The 27,774-nt window shown below is 38.5% G+C and overlaps 1 protein-coding gene across 8 annotated transcripts in view; it reads left to right on the forward strand.

Annotated features, from left to right (window-relative positions):
• Positions 1 to 21,891, forward strand: part of RPS6KC1 (ribosomal protein S6 kinase C1) — a 159,764-nt gene extending 137,873 nt beyond the window's left edge. For 4 of the 8 annotated variants that reach the window (XM_058669177.1, XM_058669174.1, XM_058669171.1 and 1 more), the window contains 4 exons: positions 9,876 to 9,958; positions 11,281 to 11,376; positions 13,204 to 13,269; positions 19,934 to 20,813. In XM_058669177.1, the coding sequence (XP_058525160.1) occupies positions 9,876 to 9,958; positions 11,281 to 11,376; positions 13,204 to 13,269; positions 19,934 to 20,044 (356 nt within the window). In that variant the 3' untranslated portion in view covers positions 20,045 to 20,813. Of the gene's footprint in view, positions 1 to 9,875; positions 9,959 to 11,280; positions 11,377 to 13,203; positions 13,270 to 19,933; positions 20,814 to 20,907 lie in introns of those variants that run through there. The other 4 variants (XM_036495349.2, XM_004578647.3, XM_058669173.1 and 1 more) reach the window with 3 other exon arrangements.
• The last annotated feature ends 5,883 nt before the right edge of the window (positions 21,892 to 27,774 follow it).

Here is a 27,774-nt window from a genome sequence, read left to right on the forward strand (position 1 = left end):
TTTATCACAGCACTTGTGCCAATGTGCTTACCTAACATGGCAACAGTGTGTCGGAGGGACACGGGGGGGGGGGGGGGGGAGAGAGAGAGAGAGAGAGAGAGCGCTGTACCTGTCATTCCCACAATTTTCAGTTAGTCTTTCCCCCATCAATCAACTTTAATGGCCTGGGTTGGGTAACACAGTGACACCCGATGGCTATTCCAAATGGAGTTGTTGTGATATGATCAATGGAAAATGGAGCATGCTGGTTTTTTTTTTTTCCTAGCAGAAACACAGGGGGAGAGAGTAAGCAAGAGTGTATAGAGCTCATAATTGCAATCAGTCAACCAGAAGTCCTGTAGTAGTTACCCATTTCTTATTTGCCCTCACAGGGAAATGGTATAGAAATGATACCTGTAAACTCCCTTGAGCAAGTGATGCTTGGCTGTGAGGTGCTGAATCAAGCAAAATGAAGAAGTTTTGATTCAAGGTGTGCACATAATTGCAAGAAAGCTCAGAACATGGTTGCCAGGTCACCACAACAGCCAGAAATCCAGAGCTGGGCAGTGGGAGAGAGCAGAGTTAGGGATTTTGCTACACCTCACCTAAACCAGCTGAGTGTAGCCTGTGCTCATTTCCAGTTCCCCACAGCACAGCAGGCTCAGGGTTCAGGTAATTGAATTACCCAAAAAGCGGTGGAATTAACAATGAGGCAGTGGCAGGAAGCAAGACTGGAGACTGAGGAGCCAAGAGAGCAAATATGTGTGAGGTGGGGCAGCCCCACCTCCCCGTCTCACCTCTGCCTAGGGCTCTAGCTGCCAAGAACCAGGCTCTGGATTTTTTTCTAAGTCACTGGGTTTTTTCTAAGTAATACCCTGACTGAATGGACCCATGTGATCCTGGGAACTTGCAGAGTTCATCTACCCAATTCTACAAACAGGGCTTTGGATAAGCAGTTGAGTATGGTATCAGAGGACTTTATGGGATATAGAATGCGTGATTGGGCAGCTAATCATTTTAGAAATAGGATCAAATAAGGAAAAATGAGCAAGATGCCCATTTGAAAGGACAGAGTGGGAAATGAAGCTCCCTTGCAGGCTTTGTCGTCTGTCACTCTGGGGCTGCAGATCTGCCCCTGAGAGATGTTGTGAGACCTTAGGCGAGTGAATTCCTTCTGTCCGAATTAATTTGCATCACACACAGGCTCCCTGTGACTTGTGGTGCGCCTTCAGACTTTGAAACTTGAAGTTGATAGGCTTTGATCATTTATTTAGTTTATAGGCGTTAGAGGAACAATCCAAACCAGAAATTAAAATGAATTTTCTTAATTGCTGTGGCCTTTTGTCTTGCTTTAGGTTGTAACATGTTTATCTTGTTCGTGGAAAGTAACAGATTTGCCCCTCTAGCTAAAATAGTTCTGTGGCGAAAGGTACCACAGTTGACCTACACTGCACTTAAATCAATTTGGTTTTGATAACCTTTAAGCAATATTTAAAAAAAATTTTTTTTTAATTTTTATTACAAAGTCAGATATACAGAGGAGGAGAGACAGAGAGGAAGATCTTCCATCCGATGATTCACTCCCCAAGTGAGCCGCAACGGGCCGGTACGTGCTGATCCAAAGCCAGGAACCAGGAACCTCTTCCAGGTCTCCCACGCAGGTGCAGTGTCCCAATGCTTTGGGCCGTCCTCAACTGCTTTCCCAGGCCACAAGCAGGGAGCTGGATGGGAAGTGGAGCTGCCGGGATTAGAACCGGCGCCCATATGGGATCCTGGGGCGTTCAAGGCGAGGACTTTAGCCGCTAGGCCATGCCGCCGGGCCCTAAGCAATACTTTTAACTGAAAATAATGGTCTCAACAGAGCAGCAGCCAGGTAGTATAGTCAGCTGACACAGTTGTAACACATTTCCTGTAGTGAAGTGTCTAGATTCCTTACATCTCAACTTTTCCCCCTGGCGCAGCACAGGCCAGCCAGGGCAGAGCACCCCAGAGTCCTCAGCAGCAGTTGCTGCGCTCTGCAGAGGGATCGCAGGACAGTGTGCAATCTACTACTCAAGTTATACTACCTTGAACTCTTGCCTGGAATACCACAGCCCTCAGCTCTCACCCTTTTCAAATGTGCATTTCAGCTTGCAGCCAAGTATGCTTGAGATAACATTTTAGACTTTGTACCCTGTACCATGTCAAAGTACAAAGGTCTTGGTGTAGGTCTCTGTGCTCAGTGGCATTTGAAGAAAACAGATGTGATGAGGCCTCTGTAGGTGCTTTGAATGCCTCGAATGAACAGTGCTACAAATACAAGATTGATATATTTATTCAACAAACATTAAGTGCCTCATCGTCCCAGGCACTGTGCCTGGGAGTCAGAAATAAAAGACATAATTGGTATAATATTGACAGTTACTTTTGGAGATTTATATAAAAGGGAGACTACCCAAACAGAAGACATACACAATTGGTTAACTAGGATGTTAATAGACCTTTATAGGTGAATAGTTGCATTTATAGAATGGCAATTTACTGAGCTAACAAAAGACATGCTTAGCTGTCCCTGTTCCCACAGTTGAGTTCCATATATTGTTGGACACAAAAAATGCCTTCTTCTGTGTTTCTTTCTCTTTGCTCTTTAGTCATCAGCTGTGGTGGAAGACTAATGCTCAGCTCCTGCATAGAAGATCTTTATACACAGCAAGAGCTGGGGAGAGGAATTGACGAGGATTTTGTAATTCTAGTCCCTTTCAATTAGCAACAGATGCTGCAGGGGGAGATTGTGTGGGGAGTTGGTGCTGTTTCTGCGCTCTAACTGACATGGAATGCTCATTGCACAAGAAAGATGTGCTTTTCCTTGGTGCAAGAGTGTCACTAATGAGACATCAGACTTTTTTTTTTTCAAACCTTTCTGTACTTGGAAGTCCATGAATGAAATTTACTTCCCTTAGAAGAGAGTTAGCAAATTCTCGGCCAATTGTAATGGCAGTTTAAATCTTACAAAACACTTCAAGACACTAGCTTTATTTCTGACACTATAGAAGGGCACATGGTACTTAATTTTAAGGTTTGCTATAGTTTGCCTTTGCTTTCATCCCATTTTCTTCACCAAAGGCCTCACTGGATCCTAAAGGTTAATCTGTTTTGTTACTCTATCTGCCATCCTGCCACAGTGTTACTTCCCGCTGTTTTTCCTTGTAAACTATTGCCTGGGTCTGTGCTTTAAAGTTGCTCCATCATTCTGAGATATGGACTAAATGTAGTAAGTGACAGATTCATTCAGCTTCTAAATGTTTATTTGCATATGAGATACACCTGTATTTGCAACAATTGCTGTTTTCAGTGATTTTTATGTGGCCTTCATTGTTTCATAGTTATAATAATTTTGAGATCACCCTGTGATTTAGCATGTTAGCAGTAACGTCTTTACAGGAGAATTCTGAATTTGAGTTGTTGAGGCACTATAGTTGCTTAAAATGCAAGATGCTTGGCATTTAGACAACTTTCTGGAAAGGTAGGTTTTCATTTGCAGCTTCAATTCAACCTGAGTTTTCCGCTTTGCTCAATGTTGTGTGTAGTTTCCAGCATAGCTTCAGCTGTAGTTCAGTGCTTGTTTTTGAGGCATGTCTTTGACCAGTCCATGCATTTTAAGCTGGGTAGTTCTGCAGAGCAGGCTCTGCACCCGTAGGTGGGTAAGTGTCGTCGCACTCCGCTGGGGTGCCCCGCGTCTCTGGGATCCCTGCCAGACTGAGGGGGTGTGCTTCCCCTTCACTTGTCGCGCAGAAGCTTCGGAGAGTTCCCCGAGTCTCAGCTTTCTGCCTTTTTCCTGTACTTTTCAGGAACTGGGTTTCTTATAGTTACAGTCTTGAATTCAGTCAGGTTAAATATTATTTTTGACTACAAGAGGGGGACTTTGAAATCTCCAACTGATGATTGTAAAGGGCTCAAAAGCAGGCCTTTGGCAAGAAGGGTTAGCAAGGGTTTGGGTTAGGTTGCTAAAGAGAGTTCTATGAGGTGTTAAACATGCATAAAACAGAGGCAAGCAGAGCACAATTTTTGTTGTGGTATCTTAATTGTTTGATGTAAACTTGTTTATTCACTGCTGAAATGTAGTTTGAATCATTAATATGAATCAGTAAGATTCTATATTATAAATGAAATATCTGAATTGAGAGTACTGGCATGGAAGTTTTAGAATTTTACTAACATACTCATGCATTTGATGTCCTCAGACATTTTTGGATGTGTTGAAGTCTAATTGAGCTGATTCTGTATATCCAGTACATTAAAAGGTGACAGTGATTACATTTAGTGACATTTATGTGTGTGTTTTACTTGCTGCCCGGTACTTGTCTGTTATGGAAAGGGAGGCGTGGCTATGTGCAGAAAAGAGGATAGGAGAGGCTGACTCAGCAGAAGCCCACTGCTTGGGCATCTTGTGCAAATGGAGGAAGAAGTTCTCCCATCCAAGTACTAACCAGGCCCGACCCTGCTGACCTTCCAAGATCAGACGAGATCGGGCGCATTCAGGGTGTGTGGCCGTAGACTGAGAGGAAGAAGTTCTATAACAGGCTCATGAGGATTTTGAAAATATTTTCAGGGTGTGTAAGAGATAGAAAGAATGTCATAGGTCTGACTGTCCTCACTTTCAAGGAACTTGGTGACCCAGAGCCAGGTCCAAACAACAGCGTAGCTAGAGCCCTGGCAATGCAACTCTTTAATGCACAAACAACAACCCAGAATTCCTTCATATCACCAGCGTTCCACAAGTTTTCATGGAAATGGCCTGAGAAAGTGTTTGCTGAGGGAATAGGTTTACTTGTCCCCCTGGTCATTCTGCTTCGAGGCCTGTAAGACATGCACCTGTGGAGGTGAAGGCTTTACCTGGGATGCTGGGGCAAGGGCTTTGCATCAAAACTTCACAAAACAGTGATAGAATTTATCCTTTATAATTTTTCCCCTGCTACTTTTTAAAGATCTTTCAAATTTGAGTAAAAATTTAAAGGGATTTCTCAGCTTTGTTAGACTTTTATAATAGCTTTCCAGATTTATTTCTTTATATCTACTTTTGACCTTAGACACACGCATCCTGTGCCTGTGCTGAGTAGCATGTAGATTTATATATGAATCCACGCTCTTGTTTTGTGTTTGAGCTTTTTGTGTAAGTTTTGACAAGCAAAAAGCAACAGCCAGCCACACAAGCTCAGGCATCTTTTGAGCCATAAACTTTCAGTGTGTATATTAGACCTTTAGTCTAAGATGTTTTTGTCCTTAAGGATATTAAAAGGACAACTCATGCCCTTCATTTCAGTAATTAAAAGAAAAATAAATTCTATGCCTCAAAACTGAAACGAAATCTCCTAAGTTCTTACTTTCATTTGTTCTAATATTTAAGCTTCCCAGCTGGTAGGAAGTTCTTTGTATGTTACTTGGAGAATTCTTTGTTGTAGCTTAGTGTCATCTGTGAAAATCAAGGACAGTTGGTCATGATGTCAATTTCACATAATTAGTGAATCCCTGCTACTAAGAAGGTCATTTTGAAGAATTTCGAGGGTGGTTCACTATTTGTTCATTATCCCCCTTTTCCCCCTGTATTTTCATGGGAAAATTTACCATTTTATGTTTATTATCAAACTCAAGGAAAGGCAAAGAGGAAGGCTGTTAGGGAAGAAGAAAGAGTTAAGAGTCAAGGGAAGATGGAGGTGAAAGAAGTGGCTGTAGCCAGCAGTGTGAGGTATCACCAGCAGTGACTTCACACACTGCATGGGCACTCTGGACCAGCTCTCAAGCCCAATTGCAGGTGGGAAACTGAATTGGTTTTAGGGTTTGCCTGGGTTACTTGTTGCCATCTCTGTGACCTATGCGTTGGGCACATCAGGCACTGTGGTAAACAGCCTACATTTGCAATGGTCATTATCTGCTTGTGAACGACCTGGTACCAGGGATTTCGAAGGAGCCCAGAACCCCTTTCCCTGGTTCTTAAACTCTTTCCTGGAACAGGTTCACAGGAACCAGTCAAGGAAAAGACAGCCTTATCTGTCTCATGTGTGCCTCACTAATATGTCTTTCCAGGTACTTCTGACTGGGGGTGGGGGGGGCGGTGGTGATAGCAAAATGGATAGCCCTAGGGCACTAGTGAAACAGATTTTGAGTTTTCTTCAGAGTCTTTGTCTTGCAAATCCATGCACATTTCACATTATGCCCTGTAGTAGATGCCTGTTTCTGCTAATAGTAAAACAGTATCCCACTGTCTGTCATACAAACCCATTGAGCTTCCACATGATGTAGTATATACATGTATTCTGGTGGCTTCAGAATGCCCTCCTGCTGTATCCCCACCCCACAGGCTGTGGGGCGTGGGAATGGAGCAGGGTCCCAGGAGTCATGTGAGAGAACAGACCTTGCATGTAGTTTTTTATGGTTTAGGTTTCACTGGTGATGGCATTGAATTTGAAAGGTGTCTCTCTAAATGATGTTAACCACTCATTACATAAATCCAGCTCAGGATGCCCAAACTCATTTCCAACAAGAAACCTTGTGAGCAGAGACTTGGGCTGTGGGTCTAGTCTAGTGCTCCTCATACCACAGGACCATCTGTTCATTTGCACATCTCTTTATGAGGTGACTGGTCTACATGTTTCTCTTCTTCCCGAACACAGAAATAGAATATTCTGTTTCTCTCAGTTACTCTGCCATAATACATCCTTTATAAGGTTGCATGGGTAATTGTAAATAATTCATGTAAGGTGTCCTACTTGGCTCCTTCCCTGCAGTAAGCAGTCAGCAAAGGTTAGCTGCCATTTTTCTTGTGGGGAATATCATCTTCACAATGTGTGCACCTACTGTGAGCAGAACGTCATTCATGCATGCAAAGTGAGGCCTGCTGGTGGCAGAGTCAAAACAGATGGCCGAGAGATGGCTTCACGTAGGGAATTGTGAACTGGTTACAAATCTTCACCAAACTAAGAAATATAAGTATATATTGCTTGCTGTATGGCAACAACAACTGGAGTAAGTGAAATTCTTGAGCCAAGTGATATTTAAAAGCAAAACCTAATAATGTGCTAATGTGCTAGTGGGGAATTTTTTTTTTTTTAAGCAGTGTGGTCAAAGTATAAGAGTTCAGTGGAAGAATAGTGCCTAGTATATGTTCCCTCTTGTAGCTGCTTCATGTGCTGTTTGAATAAATCTGATAGGCTCAGACCTTCTTATGGAGTCCTGATTACATATATGCATGCCTGATTGAGCAGGCTGTTTAAATGCTGCTTTTTGGTCAGTGAGAAGCCGTTTAAGAATTTGGAACAGGGAAATGATGTAATACATTGTCTGCTTTATACTGGGAGGAAAGGAACAAAAGGTTATATTTGATGATGTAACTGTAATAAATTTTCTGTTTTTACTCTTCTAAAGTTTCAAAACACATATCCTTTCCAGCAGCACACACTTCTGGAAGTAATGCAGCCTTCTGGGGGGCAGGTGGGCATTGTTTCTGAATCTGGGAGCAGCTTGCATTGATGGATGGAGTTGGAGCGCCCAGCAGCTGTTCTTTATGAGGATCGCTGTTTTAGGGAATCCCCAAGTATCAGAATCATGAAACATAGAGCTAAATTTAACCAAGAGATCCTCAGCTCTTTACTTTTACAGACTGGCTACATGAATTCCTGAAGACCCATCCCAGGACCCCTGATTCCTAGCCCATGTTCTCTCTGAAGCAAAGTCTGGAAGTGAACAGACACTCAGGGAGGATTATCATGCATATGGCTGCTGCTTTCTGTTTCAGAGTAATGGGCCCAAATGTTTTCAGCTCTTCTTCTAAGACTTATTCCGTCGAGGTGGAACTGTTCCTGTGACTCCATCAATGTAAATGTTGTAGGGGTAGATGCTTGGTGCAGAGGTTAAGACATCACTCGGGGTACTCACACCACAATATCTTGGGATGCGCCTCAGCTCTGCTGCCAATTCCAGCTTCCTGGTAATGCACATGCTAGGGGATGGCAGGGGATGGCACAAAAACCCCAGTCCTCAACACCCGCCTACAGTAGAGACCTGGGTTGAGTTCTGGGCCTCTGGCTTTGACCTTGCCCAGGCTTGACTATGGATATTTGGGAAATGAATTGGCAGATGGGAGATATCTTCTCTGTGTCCTGTCTCTACCTTTCAAATAAACAAATAAATAAAAACTAAAAAATTACCACTCCAGAGGCAAATTACTAAAACATTTGAATTTTTTAATCAGTCTTTTTTCTAAGCATACTTTTAAGTCAAGAATCTATTTGTTTTCCAGCTTTTTAAAAGCAATGTAATACATATTTATGTATTTGCCATTTACTTATGTACTGAAATCTTATAGGAAGGCATCATTTAAAATGGTTGTGTAGTTGTACCCCATCATAGAGATGTGCAATGTATTTGATTAAACTTGTGTCATTAGATAGGTGATTTTGAATTTCTCAAACCAGCAGCTGTTTTACAAGGACCAGTAATTCTATAGGAGCAGTAGTTTGAACTAGTTGATTTCTTTTATCACCTCACTGAAGTTAACTAGTATAGAATTGAGATTGTGCTTTGCACTTGAGAGAAGCGGACTAGCAAAGTGCTATGAAATTCATAGTCTTGTGCTTCCTGAAACACAGGAAAAGTGTGCTTGTGGGTTGAGTTTGCTGCAGTGGAGTAAATTCAGTACTTTATAAATGAATTGCTGTTTTGTTGTTGTTGCTGTTTTGGCTCACATGACGTTTGCTGCGTCACTTGAAGCTCATACTGTTTTAGGAACTTTCTGTTAAACAGTTGGAATACTAAGCGTTGTTTAAAAGCTGTGTGGCTACAGCCTCTTCCATTTATTACCCTCTCCTTCCATTCTGCTTACAAACTGATGTTATTGTGAGCTCTGGGCTACTTATTGTCAAATAACAGGGATTTTTGTACAACCAAGTGGAAATGAAAGGGTAGATAATAAGGGTTGCTGATGAGCTGAATGTCATCATGAAAGGACAAGAACCTATCAAGTAATGACATTGAGGGCTGAAAGCTTAAAGAATGGTAAAATCACGAGTGGTTGCTGATGTGTATCAGAGACTGAAAGATGGCCCCTAGAAGCTCACGCTTTGTGTAAAGAACTTGTGCTGGTAAGAGTTGGACATTACAGAAAGAATTACAATCTGTAAATTTGTAAAAGCTCTTATTTTAGTCAATAGTTTCAGTGGTGGCTTCAAACACTAGATCTTTGCTTCTAAGGAGCACAGTAGGTGGATTGCTCTTTCGTGGTTGAAAACCATTGATTGGGCTCGGCAGCGTGGCCTGGTGGCTAAGGTCCTCGCCTTGATCCCATATGGCTGCTGGTTCTAATCCCAGCAGCTCCACTTCCTCTCTGTCTCTCCTCCTCTCAGTATGTCTGACTTTGTAATAAAAATAAAATAAATCTTAAAAAAAAAAAAAAAGAAAACCATTGATTATATAGAGGAGGGAAGAGGATACTGCTGTGTGACATTAGGAAGGGCATGTCACCTCTCTAGCTTTTAACTTCTAAGTAGAAGAATAATTAATGTTGCTACTGATGATTTTTGAAGTTCCTTCTAAGGCACAAAAGATATATTCCTTCTCAAATTTGAAAAATTAGGCAAAATGCTGATTGTGTAGGTTCATATAGCTTTTAAGCATAGCGTCTTGAAGGTGTCCCTCTATCAACTAAAGAACAAATGTCTCAGTTTAATACATGACCGCGTCAAGAAAAAAATTGCAACCACAGTGGGTGACCAAAGGGATAAGTAACTTTCAGGAATTTTGAAAGCCCAGTAGTATTTAGTATCTGCTCGCTCAGCATTAAAGAGGTCACCTTGCTAATACATGTTAATTTTGAAAGTTTAATTGACCTTTGGAATTTTAATATCAACCTTTTATGGTATGTTCAGAGGTTGGAGCGATCACGGAAGAAACGGAAGCCTGTGATTGGTGGAGTTTGGGTGCTGTCCTCTTTGAACTTCTCACTGGCAAGGTAAGCAGTGACCTGGACATTTAATAAATTTATCCAAATGCTGCCTTGATTTCAAATCAAGAACATTAGCCTTTTCCTTTACTTTTTAGGTCGTGGACTAAGTAAGAAAATCTTTGATACCAAAAACAAGTAGAGAATTGGAAGTCTACCAAGATTCTACATTTTCTTGAAAAGTGAAATTGTATTTTTTGAACAAATTGTTAATAAAGTTACATCCTAGTGTTACTTAGTGAGGTAGAAGACTGAATATTCTTTGTTATCTATAATTCTAATTTAATATAAAGGGTTAGAGCTTTAAGGTTTATGTAAAGATGTTAGAAGTCTGTGTATGTTTTAAATACCTTTATGGATCCAGGAAGGAATTCTCATTTTAGAAAATTAACATAGGTATTAATGGTAATATTTTTTCCTCAATACTGTAATTTTCCCTACCTATACTAACTGAAGGAAATAATTTATATACTCTCTGGTAAATACTTTTATAGAAAACTTTTTAAAAAATTATTTCTACCATATTTGGAAGACAGAAAGAGGGAGAAATATCTTCTATCAGCTAGTCCACTCCCCAGATGCCCACAGCAGATAGGGCTGGGATAGACTGAAACCAAGACCCTGGAGTGCTTGAACCATCCTACTGTGTGCTGAAGGTGATACACATTAGCAGTTAGAGGAATCCAGAATGGAGCTGTGTTTCAAATCAGTCACTTCTGTATGGGATGTGAATATCCCTGATGGTGTCTTATCTGTGAGCCCAGTGCCTGCCCCAAGTATGATGCTTTCAGTATGATGCTTGAGGTTAACAGACTTTAATAAAGTAAATGAGCAATTGTATTTTAGCAAATAGTATTGTCCCTTAAATATGTAGAATAGTGACTTAACACTGTTGTGAAGTTGACTTTTGTAAATCACCTTTGTATGCACTTAAAGTGCTATACCAGGGTAAAAAGTGTCAATACAGTCTAAAAACTTTGGAGGTTTAATTTAATTTTGAAACAGTATTAGGTATTTAAAAGGTATTAATTCTCTGTTTAGAGTATAACATAAACTTTTCTATTATAAATCGTTCATCTTAAAATGAAAAGAGTGGGCATGGTAATATGCTAGGCTTATGATGTGACCGTGAGGATTGCCTGCCTTTGTTTCTGTTAGGAGTTCTGTGGACTCTTAGTCCTCAGCCTAAATTGCTTGGTTGACACTGTGTTAATTATTATGCTTCAGATTGAGGTAAAATTTGAGTTTTCCGTACTTACTGTCTGTGAATCCTGTGGCAATAGAATATGATGCTGTTTGGGATAAGAAGTGTATCTGGTTGATTGTTTCAGACTCTGGTAGAGTGCCATCCAGCGGGAATAAACACACATACTACCTTGAACATGCCAGAATGTGTTTCTGAAGAGGCTCGCTCACTCATTCAACAGGTAATTTAATTGCCCCATTGCCCAAGTATATCAACTATTTAGTTTAGCAAAGTATGCTACTTATAAAACTTTAAAGAAATTAGTTCTGGGTAAGAAAAACTCATTTATAATTGCACATTCGGAGCTGGTACTGGATATCTTTAGCTTCTGCTAGTATAGAGTATTAGTAGGAACAGAGAAGATATTTGGTTTTATTTTTTTTTAATGAAGGCTTATGTTTTGTCAGTTCTCTGTGAGATTTGAGTATTGTTGATATGTTGGGAGGAGCTGCTCTGTTTTTACTGTTATATGACAGCTATTTTCAATCATTTCAACTTATAAAAATAAATGGCCTACTCAGGTTGATTAGGAGAGAACAGTTGCGAAATATTCCCAAGTTAGATCATTTTCATTTCATTTTTCTCAGTTTGTCGAACTTGAACATTGATATCAATTCGCTTATTTCTGGTGGCTTTGAAGGAGTCTTCATAATAAAAACTCAACATCCCAGTATCAAGCTTGGAACTCAAGTGAGCTTCTGAAGTTAATAGCCAGTATTTGAAATATTCCTCAACGTTCTGAATAATGAGATTTATGCAGTTTGTCTATAATAATGGTTTTGTGTAATGATAGGCAAATCAGCAAGAATAATCAGGCTTGGGGGGGTCCTCATACATGATGAAAAACATAAAGGAAGATGTCATTTGAAAAAGAACAAGAACTGTAATTGTTTGATACAATATAGTTTTTTTTTTTCTTTAAATCCGGGAAAGCACAATACCAGCAAAGAAAAAAGGGGAGGGAAGGATATCCTTAATCAGCATTTTTTGGAAGGTGATTTTGCTTTCATTCAACAGATATTTAACGGAAGGCACAGTGCTATATACTACAAAAAGTAGAATTTGATAAAGCCTGTCAAAGAGTTAAATGTTCTTTTTGCTAGACCTTGGGATTTCAGCTTGTCAAGGGTGGATGTGGAGATGTGGCTGGGTGGAATGAATAAATTGTGCAAAGACTTGAAAGGAATCAGACTCAGATTATGAAATCAAAAGTGTGGTTAAAATGAGGTAGAAAGTTGAATGTTAGTATAAATAATAATAGCAGGTGGTTATAAGAAGATAAGTTTGTTTCTTACAAGCATCGGGTCCTATAATAATAGTGATTTGTTCATCAAAAATGTGAGATTGGAAGATTTCTCTGCAGAAGGGAAGCATCAGAGTTGTACTTCAGAAGATTAATTTACCCAGAATCTGTAAAATATAGCCAAGTTGGAATACTAAGATAAAAATGCCCAGGTCACTTAGGATTAAGTATTAAGAGGTAATGAAGAAACACATAAAACATTTCATCTTAATAGGGAAGAGTGAATAATTACTCAGTTAATCTAATCTTACTTTTCGGGGCACAAGGTAAATTCAAAGTGTTTTGTTGGTAAATAATTTAGAGGAAGGATAGGAACTACTGTGTTTTGTTTCTCTTCTTGAAAGAAGTAGCCATTAGTTGAAAGTAGAATTCCTCACAATAATATGTTACATTCTGTTCCTGTCTTTATTAGAACTGACGAGGCAGCTAGGATTACGGTACATTAAGTCCCTGAATGCAGATATCCATAGCATAAAGCAAATTAGCCCCCTGTCATTGGCTGGCCTAAGGAAACTACCACTCATGTTGAGGAAACATCATCAGGAAAGGGAAGAGGGGTCTCTTGGCATGATTAGCAATTTGTCATTTTGACTTTCCTCTTCCACTACCTCACAGGTCAGAGGTCATTTAAAAAAAATTACACAATGATTTATTTGGAAATAATTATTCTGCTCTGATGGAATTTTCTCCCCTTTGGTCTTTTAGCTCCTTGCTTTGTTCTTAGATTTCATCATCCCCTGTACTCATGGTTCATTTGTCTGTCCCAGTCAAGTGAGTGGTGCTAAAGTAAATAGAGTTCCATTAGATGTGCAAAAACATCCTTAGAGCATGTGTGTGTGCTCTGCAGTGGTTAGTTAATTATGTCACAACTGCTGTGTCAGTTAGAAGATACTGTGTCACGAAAAGGCCTCGCAACACATTTCTGTGGCTCAGCTCTCTCACCTGTTCTTCAGGAGAGGGCCTTGGATTCTTTTTTTTTTTTTTTTTAAGATTTATTTATTTTTATTACAAAGTCAGATATACAGAGAGGAGGAGAGATAGAGAGGAAGATCTTCCGTCCGATGAGTCACTCCCCGATGATTCAGTCCCCAAGTGAGCGCAACGGTCGGTGCTGTGCCGATCCAAAGCCAGGAACCAGGAACTTCCTCCAGGTCTCCCACGCAGGTGCAGGGTCCCAAGACTTTGGGCCGTCCTCGACTGCTTTCCCAGGCCACAAGCAGGGAGCTGGATGGGAAGTGGAGCTGCCAGGATTAGAACTGATGCCCATATGGGATCCTGGCGCATTCAAGGCAAGGACTTTAGCTTCTAGGCCATGCCGCCAGGCACAAGGGCCTTGGATTCTTGAAACTACTACTAGCTGACACATTCTATCTTAAGTGATAGAATCTACGTGTGACTCTCTTGACACCTGTTACACTGTGTAAAACAGCAAAATAGCTAGATGGTCATGCATAAAACAATTACCTTCATGTATTACAAATACACAAAGTAAATTAACTTTAGTCAAAAGTTGGAATATGAACCTTTGCAATTTGAAGTCATATTTTAAAAAAGAGTGGTGTGTAAGGGCCACTAGTAACAAAGCTGAAAGAACTGGTATGTTATTTATGTGTTTCCTGAAATAGTAAAAAAATATAATGCTCTAGTTATAGTTAATTCTTACCAATATATGATATGCTTGATATTATATTAAAATATCTGATACTGCTACATTTTAATTAGTACATATGATGGTCTTTATTGTGAAAATAGATTTGCTTTAGAATATTTCTGTATGTTTTATAAGAAAATCTTTTAACACATTTTAACAGCTTCTGATGTAAAAATACTTTGAGCAATTAACGTCAGTAAACATTGGTAGAAACATTTTGGGTGCTAGATAAAATAATTCCAAAGAAAATGTGTTTTGAGATACACCCCTCATTCCCTTTATGGATTGGATAATGTTGAAGTGAACTAATAGATTCTTGGAATTTGTAGATCACACATTCATGAAGTAGTATAATGTTGTAATTAAAGCTTGGATTTTGGAGTTGGAATACTTAAATCCAAACCATGTCAGTACCTTTTACTACAATTATAATCTCATAATCTTATTAGCAGTAAACTAGTAGTAAAGGAGTAAAAAGTTAATTTTCCTGAACATCTTCTCATCTATAAAATGCAGATGGTAAGAGTGACTCTTTGTAGAGTAGTGGATTACGTGACTTAATCTACATGAGTCAATGGGGATGGGATAATGCCTGGCATGTAGTATGTCTTATGTCAAAGTATATTGTTATTATTACTATAGAATAATGTTGAAAATTCATGATGATAATTTTTCATTTATTTGAGTTATAGGGCTGTTCACATAAGAATCAGTCAACTACTGGTGATACGGGTGAAAAGATTTAAAACAGTAGCAAATGGCACATTAGAGGTAGTCTTTTGATATTTATCATATAAGTAATTGAATTTATGTATGTGGATAATATAAAAACTAGAGGTAGAGTAAAAGAGAAGAAAAGGAAATTTTGGTTAAACTTGGGTAGTGTAATTTTTTATACATATAGGACTATTAGTATTGTGAAAATATTTTAAATATTTCAATTGCACTTGGTTGTAATGTTGTGGAAAAAATGCTTGCTTTAGGAATAGTCTGAAATTTGAGTGTCTCTCCCATAAAAATTATAAAATTAGAGATAATCATTAAAACCAGTCATTTTAGTGGTCTGTGAGTTGATCCAAAAAGTATGAGAAGTGTTTATGCCTAGAGAACAGCGGAAGTGTGGGAAAGAATAGTGGGATCCTGTGACAATCTTAGCTGGGTCTCATTTCTCCTTGCTGCTTGATCAGTTGGAAAGTTATGCCAGGTTGAGGAGGCCATGTAGACCACACCGAAGGGTGCAGAAGCCATGTAGACCACGCCCAAGGGTGTATCAGTGTGCCGGGACAGAGAAAAGGCCCAGTGAAGGGTATCAGCCAAGGAAGCGTGGTTTCACGGTCTAAAATTTGTTCTTGAGGATAAAAGCTTCAACGAGTGATGTATTTGAGTACAACTTGAAAGTTGAGCAAACCAAGCTTTCAAAAAGCAAATGAACAAACACCAAGGAAATAAAACAAGGAGAGGTGTCAGCAACTACAGATTGGGGAGAAGAGAGTTTGGCAGTTACAGCTGAAACAAGTATCAAATAAAAGAACAGACAAATCAATGGCAGTACTAATCTTCAGGGAAAAAGTTGAGCTCCTGAGTTGCTAAAATGCATTACCTAAAATGCCTCATTTTTTTTTCCAGCAAAAGCTAATACAAGGAACAAAAGAGTATTATATGCAGAATGAAAAGAAATCCATGGAATTAGTCTATCAGTGTTCTCAGATTTTGGATTTAATGACTTCAAAGCAGCCATTATAAGTATTTTCAAAGAATGAAAATAAAATGTGCTTAAAGTCTTAAAGGAAGTATGACAACAATTACTTAATAAATAAAAATTGTCAGAAGAAGAAATAAGTAGAAAGGTTAGGTTGATAACTACTGATTGAAATGAAAAATTCACAAGCAAAAAAAAATCCACTGGAGCATCTCCATAGCAGATTTGAGATAGAAGAAAAAAGAATCAATCCATACAAATGATACAATATAAAAAAAAGACAAAAGATAAGTGGCTGGAAACTTCCATATTTGACCAAGAAAGCACTAACATATGCATGTTTGAATCTTAAGAGGCTGCTTAGAAAGATGCCAAGAGAACCACACTTAGACATGTTAGTCAAATTGTTGAAAAAAAAAAAAGATTGAAACATGTAAAATAACTCATCCTATACAAGGAAGCTTCAATGTCTGACTTCTCAATAACAGCGGAAATCAGAAGACAGTAGAATAACATATTCCAAATGGTGAAAGGAATTCACCTTTGAATAAAAATGCAGCACAATTATACTTCAGAAATCAAGGTGAAGGAGCGTTGGCCTAACAGTTTACATAATCCTTTGGCAAGCTGCATCCCATGTCAGAGTGTGTGGACTCAAGTCCAGCTCTGCCCCTGATTCCAGCTTACTGATAATGTGCAACTGGGAGGCAACAGGCAATGCTTCAAGCAGCTTTGGACCTGCCACCGTGCACAAGACCCAGATTGAGTTCCTGCCTGCTGGCCTAGCCCCAGTCACAGCAGGCATTTGCTAAGTCAACCAGTGTATGCAAAGGTTCTCATTCTCTTCCTTTCTCTCTCTCACACACACTCTCCCTGCCTTTCAAATAAATAAAACGAGCTAAAAAAAATTTTTTTTATGAAAGTAAAATAAAGACATTCCCAGGTAATGAAACCCTGAGAAAATTCATTGATTCTCTTATAAAAAGTACTACAGGAATTCCTTTAGACTGAAAGGCAATGGTATCAGGTAGGAACTCAAACCTGAGGAGGGAATTATGAACACTGGAAATGGCAGAAAGAAGCTACTGGAAGTGATTAAATATATTTTTTCTCATTTCTCAGTACATAAAATAGTTATTAAGAATCATGGCAATAATTATAAAACCATGCTTTTGGGTTTATAACATATATAGGTTAATATATAAGTATATGACAGTGATAGGGAAGAGGAAGGAAATAGAGGCTCAGTAGAATGTAGTTGCCACCTGTTAACCTAGAGCTGTTAGTCTGGGGCTGGCACTGTGGCATAGCAGGTAAACTCACCACCTGCAGGGCTGGCATCTTCTATGAGTCCTAGTTGGGCCTATTTGAAGAGTAAACCAGCAGATGGAAGACCAATTATTTCTCTCCCTCCCTGCTTCCCTCCTTCTCTCCCTTCCTTGCTTTCGTTCTTCCTTACTTTCTCTCTCTTTCATTCTTTCTCTGTAACTCTGCTTTTCAAATAAATAAAAAATTGTTCAGGGGTTAAGTTAGTGTCATTGTGACGTAGATTGTTGTAAGATGCATGTTGTAATCTATAATAACCACTAAAAATACGCTAAACACAAACTGGCAAAGGAAATTCAGTAGAACTAAAATGGTACAGTGCAAAGCACTTGATACTAAAGAAGGCACTAAATGAAGAGCTCATAAAGACACGACACAAGTTGCCAAGTAGCAAATCTAAATCTATCATATGAATAATTAAATTCAAAATGAATGTCTAAACATGCCCAACAAAAGGCAGACACTGTTAATTTGAGTCAAAAAGTAAGACCAAACTCTCAATTAACTTCCAACTCTCGTCTGTGTACAAGTGTCAGTTTTATATTTTGTATAAGGCAAAAAATATAAGATAAGTCATGGAAATACTAACTATAAGAGTGGGAGTGACTATATTAAATATGATAAAGTAAATGGTAAGACAAGTGCCCTACTTGAAACTGACAGGTGTTTTCATGATGATAAAAGAGTGAATACAAAGGACACTTTGAAAATTAGAATCATGCAATGTACTCTAACTATAACAAAATTGAATTAGGAATTAGCAATTGAAAGATATTTGCTAATGTGAAAATATTTTAATATTAATACATTTCTGAGATATACATGGTTCAAAGAAGAAATTCTAAGAGAAGGTAGAAAATGTTTTTAAAAATGAAAGATAACACACAGTACACCAAAATTTGTAGGGTGGAATTATAACAGTTCTTGAGGAAAATGTATGGCTTTAAATACCTATATCAGAAGGGGAAAAAAAAGGTCTGAAATTAAAATCTAAGCTTATACTCTATGAGACTCTAAAAAGAAGCAAATTAAACCCAGAACAAGTAAAAGGAAGCAGAAGTTAAAAAGCAAGAGAGAAATCAAGGAAATCACAAGTTGCTTTTTGTAAGACAGCAAAAATGGTGTTGATTACAGATTATACATGAAAAGGAAGAGAGCCTAGAATGTTCAAATTTTTGAAAAGAAAGCAAATTTAGAGGGCTTACACTAACTGTTTCCTACATTAGGTAGCTGCTAGGCAGTGGTAATTAAAACAACAGTGTTACAAATGGTGCTGGGAAGTCAAATTTTCATGTTAAAAACTACAGCCCTTGCTTTACATTATATACAAAACTTAGTAACTTGTGTATGTGTGTGTATTATTTACATGCTAAAACTAAAAATAATAGAAGAAAACAGAAAATCGTCATGATGTTGGATGATTCAGAGTTATTAGAAGTGACAGTGAAAGCATGATCCCAGGAAAAGATTAAATTAGGTTTCATTGAAATGAAATACATTGCACTTCTAAGGACATCATTTAGAAAATGAAAAGGCAAGCCATAGACCAGGAGAAGATATCTGCAAATCTTGTAGCTGACAAAGGTGTTGTAGAAGGAATGCTTGTAAGGTTACATAACTGTAATGGACATAAGATTGTTTATTTCACCAATGAAGCTAAAGGATGTGAGAAGATGCTCAACATTATTAGTCATTTGGAATTGCCACCAATACCCATCAGAAAAATATTTATCAAAAAGGAGAGTGCCAAGGTTGTTGATGATCTAGAGAAACCAGAACCCTCATACTTTGCTGTTGGGAATGTAAAATGGTACAGTCACTTTAGAAGAGTCAGGCATTTTAAAGGCAATTTTTTAAAATGTTACACATACACCTAGCATGTGAATCAGCAGTTTCTCTTCTCTGGACATACTCGAGAGAAATGAAAACCTGTGTCTACATAACGGCCTGTGCATGAATCCAAATTGCTACATTATTCACGATAACCCCAAACTGAAAAGTTCAAATGTCCATCAGTTCCTAAGTGGATTAACAAAATGTGGTACAAAAGTGGAATACTATTCAGTTGTGAATAGGAACAGACTGTTTATACCTGTTGTAATGTAGATGATTCTTAAAAGCATGCTAATTAATAGAAGGCAGCTGCAAAATACTCCACCTAGTTTATGGTTTTATTTATAAGTAACGTCTGGAAAGGGGATATTTACAGGCACAGAAAATGGAGCCGAGAGTACTTACCGCTGGGAATGGAGTGGAGCTTGATTGCAGGTGGCATAGGGAGACTTCTCAGGGTAAACAGACTGTTCTAAAACTGGATCATGGTAATCATTACACATCTCTGATTTTACGTGATTGAATTGTGTAGTTGCAGCAGCTCTCCCAAACTTTCTAATCGTGAAGTAACTGGATTTTATGGGGTTTTGTGCAATATCTAATTAATCTCATTGCATACTCTTGGAATAAGTCATTGAAGGTTGTTACTGTCTTGTTACGTGGTAGGACTTTGAGGGAAACCAAGTGAGTTTCTCAAGGTCATTTTTCAAAAAGCCATTAACTCAGTTCAGATATTCCTCCCACTCCCCCTCCAAGCTACAGCAGTGTTAGGTATAGCTCCCTTGCAAGAAAGTGTAGGTTATTAATCAAGTCCATGTGTCACTGGGTTGAATTTGGAAGTTGTGTTCTTTCATATGCCTTTTCATGTATTTTGTTTTCCTTTGATTTGCCATTTGGAGTCCTTTCACTCACAGAATTCTTTTTAGCTCTTGCAGTTCAACCCTCTGGAGCGTCTTGGTGCTGGAGTTGCTGGTGTTGAAGACATCAAATCACATCCATTTTTTACCCCTGTGGATTGGGCAAAACTGATGAGATGAACACATGACAGGGTCATTTACACCCATGCTGATCTTCGTGTGACAGGCACAGTCACTATGGAGCACCAAAACCTCTGGATAAAGACCTTGGAGGAAATGGAGGGAAGGACTAAGAGATTCATTTACAATTTCCGTCTGGACAACATATTAGCTAATTTCACCAGAAGCTGTTCTGTACACACCTGTAACAGAGGAGTAATTTTACTATAAGCTGTATTTGGTGTCACAGACGAGTTGTAAATCCAGCATAAGGACCAGTATCCTTCCAGAAGTTCCTCAGATAGGAAGCTCTGAGTACAGAGTTAAAGTTTACTTGAAAGAAGGACCTCTACATGGCAGCTAACATGGCAGCTGATCAAGTTAGTTATGGTAATCAATACACTAAGAGTGCTTCATTAATGAAATAATTTATGGGACTTAAAAAAGTGAGACAAAAGGATGTCCACATAATACCTGAACAGCAACCTGTACTATGAGGCTGTGTAGCTAACGTGGTCTGGATGATTTCTGGGAGAAGACAACACCCTGTGTTCCCAGCTTTTTGTTGTGTTGACTGATGTTTGCTTATTCAGAGAAAGGCTCATATAAACACTCACTGTTGTCTTCCTCTTCCACCTCATCTTTTCTTTTCCTATCTTACTAATTTATGTTCTTCAGACTTCTGCTAACACACATGCAACAAAAAAGGGAAGGCAGTATTTATTTCTTCAAATTGTATCAACTTAATAGGAATAAGAAATCATGATGTAAAATAAACATGGAAAATATATGGCTCTCTCATTCATTTAATAGTTTAAGAGTTTATTTTTAGTATTAATTATTGTTCTAACTTCTTAAAGTTCTCTCTTGCATCTTGCTTTTAGATTGTTGGTCTCAATTGCCTCTTGTGCTTGACTGCGTTTTGCTTGTGAGCTTTGTATCCCAAGAACCAAATGATATCAACCAAATGCAGCTGAATGGCAGTCCCATTGTTTGATTTATAGGGATGAGGTTCCTGGATTTGAACTCCTGATTTACTTGACATTTTTCTTAGGGGGAATGAGTAGTCACACATCTCCAAACATTTGTATTTGCTATTTGCTTATGTTGCTAAAGAAATTACAAAAACTTGTAAAATATTTAAAATGCCAATGCCTGTTTTTTAAACTTAATCTAAAGCAAGTCACTCTTTCAAACTTAGAAATCAACAGAAAAAATTGAAATTCTCTGTATGTTTTCATCTTTGTATTTTCAAAATCTGTCCAAGAAAGAACCCACACCTCTCCAAGAGCATCTGCACAGCTTCCATCTGCCACAGAGCAGCTCCTTGCACCAGATGAAATGGAAACAGAAAAGCTTTAGTGAAACAAAGGAAATGTGCAAGCATTTTTCCTTTTTCTATTATTTGGTTCCCTGTTTTCCTTTTTGGTCCCCTTGTAACCCGAACCCCAGCTGAAGGGCTGCAACAACACCAGGTTGGGAAGCAGGTCACCACTCAATCAAGATGACATCACTCCCTGGAACTGGATTTCAACTCCTCATCATCCTCTGCCCTCATAACAGGAACTTGTGCAGGTGAGACCTAAGAATGACTTCCTGTGTAGATCTAGTAGGAAGTCTGCAAGTGCTTAGAATGGGCCATTACAGAACTTCCTTCCAGAAGTGCCCTCTGACATACAGTAGGACTTTACAACGCAGGTGAATGTCCCTGCCTGACCATGTGATCTGGGTCCCTTGTATTCACAGGAGTAATGTCAACACACATTTGTGAGGTCAGTCTTTGACTGCAGTTCCATTGCTTTGATTTCTCCCTTTTCTCTGTATGTTTGATTGGAGCCTTTGTTTAATATAAACAGCACTGTTCACAATCATGATGGATGTGATTTATTTTGGTAATAAACTCAGGGTGGATGACTGGTGAAGTACAAATCTGATGACCTGTGTGTATGTTACGTTCTAATGCTGTTAGTGTCTCATATATGTGTGTGTGTGTGTTATATATATAAACAATATATGTACATACATATATATATATATATAAACACACACATACAGAGAAACTTGGTTTGTTTAAATAGAGGAATAAGTTTGGCTCAAAATTCATGAAAAAATTCCACTTAGCATTTCTTATTTTTAAATTGTAAAACAACATTTTAAAATTCAGTATTGTAACCTTTTTTTCTTCTTCTGGAAAAAAATATTTATTTTAAAGGCAGAAAGAAAGAGGCAGAGAGAGAATTCACTTTTCAAATGGCTACAACAACCAAGACTGAACCAAGAATGGGTCAGGCCTAAGCCAGGAGCCAGGAACTCTGTCCAGGCGTCCAATATGGCTGACAGGGTCCAAGTACTTTGAACTATGCTCCACTGCTTTCCCAGACACATTAGCAAGACACTGGTTTGGAAGCCAAGTAGCTAGGACTCAAACAGGCAGTTGACATGGAATGCTGCTTTGTAGGTAGCGACTTAACCCACTGTGCCATGATGTAACCTATGTTACAGATAACTGTGTCGTTTACTATTATTTAAGAGTGATCTGTGTAGGACAACTTTCCAGACAGGCTGCTGATTCTGTTGTGGTGCCGTGCCCCTTGTCTTAGGGGTGTGATGTTAAAAACTACCATTTCCATTTCACAGATGGATAAGTTAAACTTCTTAAGAGTAAAAAATAGAGTGACATCATTTGAGCAATTTGATTTAACTGCTGTATAAGTTAATATCAGTTGAGATTTAAATATTTTTAATGTGTTACAGTAACTGAATTCTTAGGCCTTATTTTTAATTGAGAAATAGTATAATGTGTTACAGTAACTGAATTCTTAGGCTTTATTTTTAATTGAGAAATAGTAATTTGTATGTGTATATCTTCTACAGTGTTATGTTTCAATTCCTGTATAAATTATAAATGATCAAAACAGGCTAATGTTTAAAATCTACTCTTAGCTATTTTGAAACATATAATATGTTGTTGTTATTAGCTGTAATCACCATGCTGTATAATATCTCCAGAACCCATTTCTCCTGTGTAACTGAAGCTTCATACCTTCTGGTGAATGTCTTCCAATACCCTACCAACCCCGATATCCCTAGCATCTGGTAACAGTTTTCTGCTCTTTTTCGAGTTAACTGAACTCTTATTATATTTTAACTTGTCTTAACATAATGAGGGAGTGAGGAAGTGTGCTGCTCCATAGCCTTACTCCTCAATGTCCAAGAACCCGGGGTGGGGAGGGGAGGTTGGCAGAGACTATGCCCAAGCTGAAGGCAACAGCCAGGAATGCAGTTCTGGTCTTCCCCATGGGAGGCAGGAACCCAGTAACACGAGTCATCTCCTTGCTTCCTAGAGCCAGGATTAGCAAGAGATTGTACTTGGGAGCTGGAACGGAGATTCAAACCCAGATATTTGGTTTTAAGAAATAGGTATCTTAACCACTAGGCTAAGCACCTGCTCCTTAAAATTCCCCCTTCAATAGCTTTTATCCACTGTCTAGGCCCTTAAGCTTTTCTTATTGTATCTTATTTCAGGGTCAGTGAGAATCAAGATGCAGTTTTACTTTCATGCTATGTAGATCATGAAGAGTATAAAATTTATGGATAATACTCCTATTATGAGCAGTAACATTAGGTTCCCAAACTTGATTAACTCTGTTTCCCGTAAGTCAGGAATTTAAGCACAATGGAATCTACTCATAGCACCAAAGGACTCCTTGCCTCCCAAGGGCCACTTTAAGCATCTTTATTGCACTCAGTATAGATTGCGTCATAGCAAAGGTTAAAGTAAAAGACTGACCATCTTTGGATGAGTTGCTTTAACTTACAATATATCTAAATGTTGTGAGTAATGGAGCTGGGTATTTCAAGCTCATTCTCGGAGGTTCTGGAATAAAATGGAAAGCCATAGAGTGCTATCCTGGTCTTGTTTCTGTGACTAATTAGTGATAAAACCTTAATTTCACAATGATGAACCTGTTCCCCTTAACTGTTGAGTGAAAGGATAGGTAAGTTGTAAACTCCGTAAGTTTGTGATCAGTTTTCTATTTTTTCAGAGTAGACTGGCTTAATAAACCAAACACTGTAAAAGTGATGAGGTTAACAAAAATCTTAATTTGGTAATTAAATGTTTTCTTGTAATTTTTTTCTATTAATCCCACATATTTTGGTTCTGTCATATACCCACTCAGTGGAAGCCCTTGGTAGTTATATGACTATAAAAATTATAAATAGAATGAAATATATTAAAGACTCTATCTTAGTGTCTAAAGTGGAAAAAGAGAGTTAAAGCCCAGGTGCATGGAGGTGAAAGTAGATTAAAACATGCTTGCCTTTCCTTACTTCTAGACCCTTCTAGACCCTTCTCAATAATGTTGCTGGGATTCCTATCTGCCTTTCTTTACTTCCAGGCCTTTTTAAAATAACTTTGCTGGGATTCCTACCCCTGTTGGCTTCATGTATCATATGCTAAATGTTCACTTGAGTTGATCCTTCAGCAGGCATAATCTAAGTACAAAACTGATAGTTTCTTTTCCTATTTATAATGTAGAGCACTAACCTCTACCAGTCTAGGTAATGTGGGTTTTTTTTTTTTTAAGATTTATTTATGTTATTAGAAAGTCAGATATACAGAGAGGAGGAGAGACAGAGAGGAAGATCTTCCGTCTGTAGATTCACTCCCCAAGTGACCGCAATGGCCGGTGCTGCGCCGATCTGAAGCCAGGAACCAGGACCTCTTCCAGGTCTCCCATGTGGGTGCAGGGTCCCAAAGCTTTGGGCCATCCTTGACTGCTTTCCCAAGCCACAAGCAGGGAGCTGGATGGGAAGTGGAGCAGTCGGGGTTAGAACTGGCGCCCATATGGGATCCCAGGGTGCATTCAAGGCGAGGACTTTAGCCACTAGGCCACGCCGCTGGGCCCAATGCGGGCTTTTGAGTATTTGATGTCTACTCACCTTGTTTCAAGGAGTTTGGTATTAGGTGCTCATGTTGAAGGATTACTAAATGGCAAATGCTGTGAAGTCACCTAATTCTAAATGAAGTTTTAAATGTAATCCCAGTGGGGAAATGGGAAGCAGTGTGCTACAGGTTTATGTGCCTTGGCATCACTTTCTCTCTACATAGTAGTAAATAGGAAACTGGAGCACAGACTTCCTATGTGGCAAGATTGATGATTATGATATGTAGACAGAGAGTATGACTTTGTATTTTTTGTTTGTTTCTATCACTTGGTCCCTCAATCAGGATATCTCTTCTCGGGGAGAAACAGAGGCAGCAGCAATGTGTGAAGGTGTAAGAGAGACAGTAACCTGAGGACATCCACAAAATCTTACACTCTAAATATTTTAACTTCCTCATGTTGTGAAGAAAATAATGTTTGCATTTCTGGGTTTGACTTATTTCACTTAGCATAATGTGCAGTTCTATTCATTTTGTTGCTGATGTTATGATTTCATTCTTTTTTATGGCTCAGTAGTATTCAGTCATATATGTGTGTGTGTGTACCATATTTCCTTTTGTAGTCATCAGTTGATGGACATCTAGGTGAATTCCATATCTTACTATGTGAAATGGAGTCTCTAAGCATGGGAGTACAGATATCTCTTTCATATACTGGTTTCATCTCTTTTGAATATATTCCCAAAAGTGGGATGACTGGTCATAATGTAGAACCATTTTTCATTTGTTAGAAATCTCCATACTGCTTTCCAAATGGTTGTAGTAATTTGCGTTCCTAACAGCAATGTGTTAGGCTCCCCCTTACGCACATCTTCCCCAGCATTTGTTATTTTATGATTTTTGGATAATAGCAATTCTAGCTGTAGTGAGACGATACCTTATTATGACTTGCATTTGTTTTTTCCTGATGGCTAGTGATCCTGAGCATTTTTAAAATGTGTCTTTTGGCTATTTATCTTTCTTCCTTTGAAAACTGTCTATTCACACCCTTCGCCCATTTATTAACTGAATTGTTTTGTTGTTACTGAGTTTCTTTTCTTAAAAAGTTGTTAGTGTAAAGAAACAGGTTTCATGTGTTTCTTAGATGTAGCCCTAAGAAGCCAACCATCTACTCCTTACGCCCCTTCTCCCTCCTCAGTCTCCCTGCTTCCTTTCTTTTTGCTTTAATTTTTGCAGACACAATTTTAATTGGTTCTCTAATGCCAGTTTTAATTCAGCCACTAACCATAATGTTTAAAAAAGTAACAAGTAAGAACTACAGAGTCTAAACAAAGGCTAAGAATAGCAATCATATTACAAAGATGTGCCCTTTCATTTCTAGACCTTTCTTTGAGTTCTGTGTTAATTGCCACATATAAGAGAAGACTCTGTGTCTTTCTGAGGCTAGTGTATTTCACTGCATGCAATGGTTTCCAGTTGCATCCATTTTGTTGCAAAAGGCAGGATTTCATTATTGTTTTAATAGTTGCCCATAGTGTTTTTGTGTTTTTTTTGTATGCATATCACATTTTCTGTATTCAGCCATCACTTGATGGACATCTGGATTGATTCCATATCTTAGCTGTTGTGAATTGAACTATAATAAACCTGTGGGTACAGATAATTCTCATATGCTAATTTCATTTCATGTAAGTAGTTTTCCAGGAGTGGAATGAGTGGGTTATATGGTAGATCTATTTTCAGATATCTGAGGAATCTCTATTGTTGAATGAGTTTATATTCCCATGTAGTGTATATTAGGGCATCTTTTCCTCCACCTCTTCACCAGCACTTACTGCTTTTTGATTTTTGAATGATAACCATTCTAACTAGAGTGAGTTAATACTCCATTGTAGTGTTTGTGTTTTCTGGATGGCTAGTGATCTTGAGGGTTTTTTTTTAAGATTTATTTATTTTTCTTGCAAAGTCAGATATATATATATATATATATATATATATATATATAGAGAGAGAGAGAGAGAGAGAGAGAGAGAGAGAGACAGAGAGAAATATGATTCACTCCCCAAGTGAGTGCAGCAGTCGGTGCTATGTCGATCTGGAGCCAGGAGCCAGGAGCTCCTCCAGGTCTCCCACACGGGTGCTTTGGGCCATCCTCGATCGCTTTCCCAGGCCAAGAGCAGGAGCTGGATGGGAAGCGGGGCTGCTGGAATTAGAACTGGTGCCCATATAGGATCTCGGCACGTTCAAGGCGAGGACTTTAGGTGCAAGGCCTTGGTGCCTGGCCTGAGGTTTGTTTGTTTGTTTCATGTGTTTATTGGCCACTTGTGTTTCAATCCTTTGAAAAATGTTTGTTCATCTCCTTTATCCATTTCTTAGCTGGATTGTTTGTTTTATTGTTGCTGAGTTTGTTGAGCTATTTATGGATATTGGATGTTAGGTTTTTATTAGTTGTGTAGTTTGCAGATATTTTCTCCCATTCTGTTGGTTGCCTCTCAGTTTGGTTAAGGGTGGTTGTGCAGTACTGAAGATTCTTAGCTCAATATAACCTAATTTATCTACTTTTGCTCTTATTACCTATGCTGCTGGGGTAGTTCTAAGAAAGATATGGAAAGAATGTCCTTGGTATTTTGATTGAGATCACATTATATCTGTAAATTGCTTAGGTAAGTGTGGGTATTATGTTGTTACTTCTTTCAATTCACAAACAGAGGATTTTTCCGTTTTGTTGTGTCTTCTATTATTTCTTTAATGTTTTCTAATTTTCATTGTAAAGGTCTTTGATGTATTTATTTAAATTTTTTTGTAGCTATTGTGAATTGTACTTATCTTAGAAGTTTTTTCTTAGCCATGACATTGTTTGTAT

The sequence above is a fragment of the Ochotona princeps genome, chromosome 10 (genome assembly GCF_030435755.1).
Source record: "Ochotona princeps isolate mOchPri1 chromosome 10, mOchPri1.hap1, whole genome shotgun sequence".
Taxonomy (NCBI): Eukaryota; Metazoa; Chordata; class Mammalia; order Lagomorpha; family Ochotonidae; genus Ochotona; species Ochotona princeps.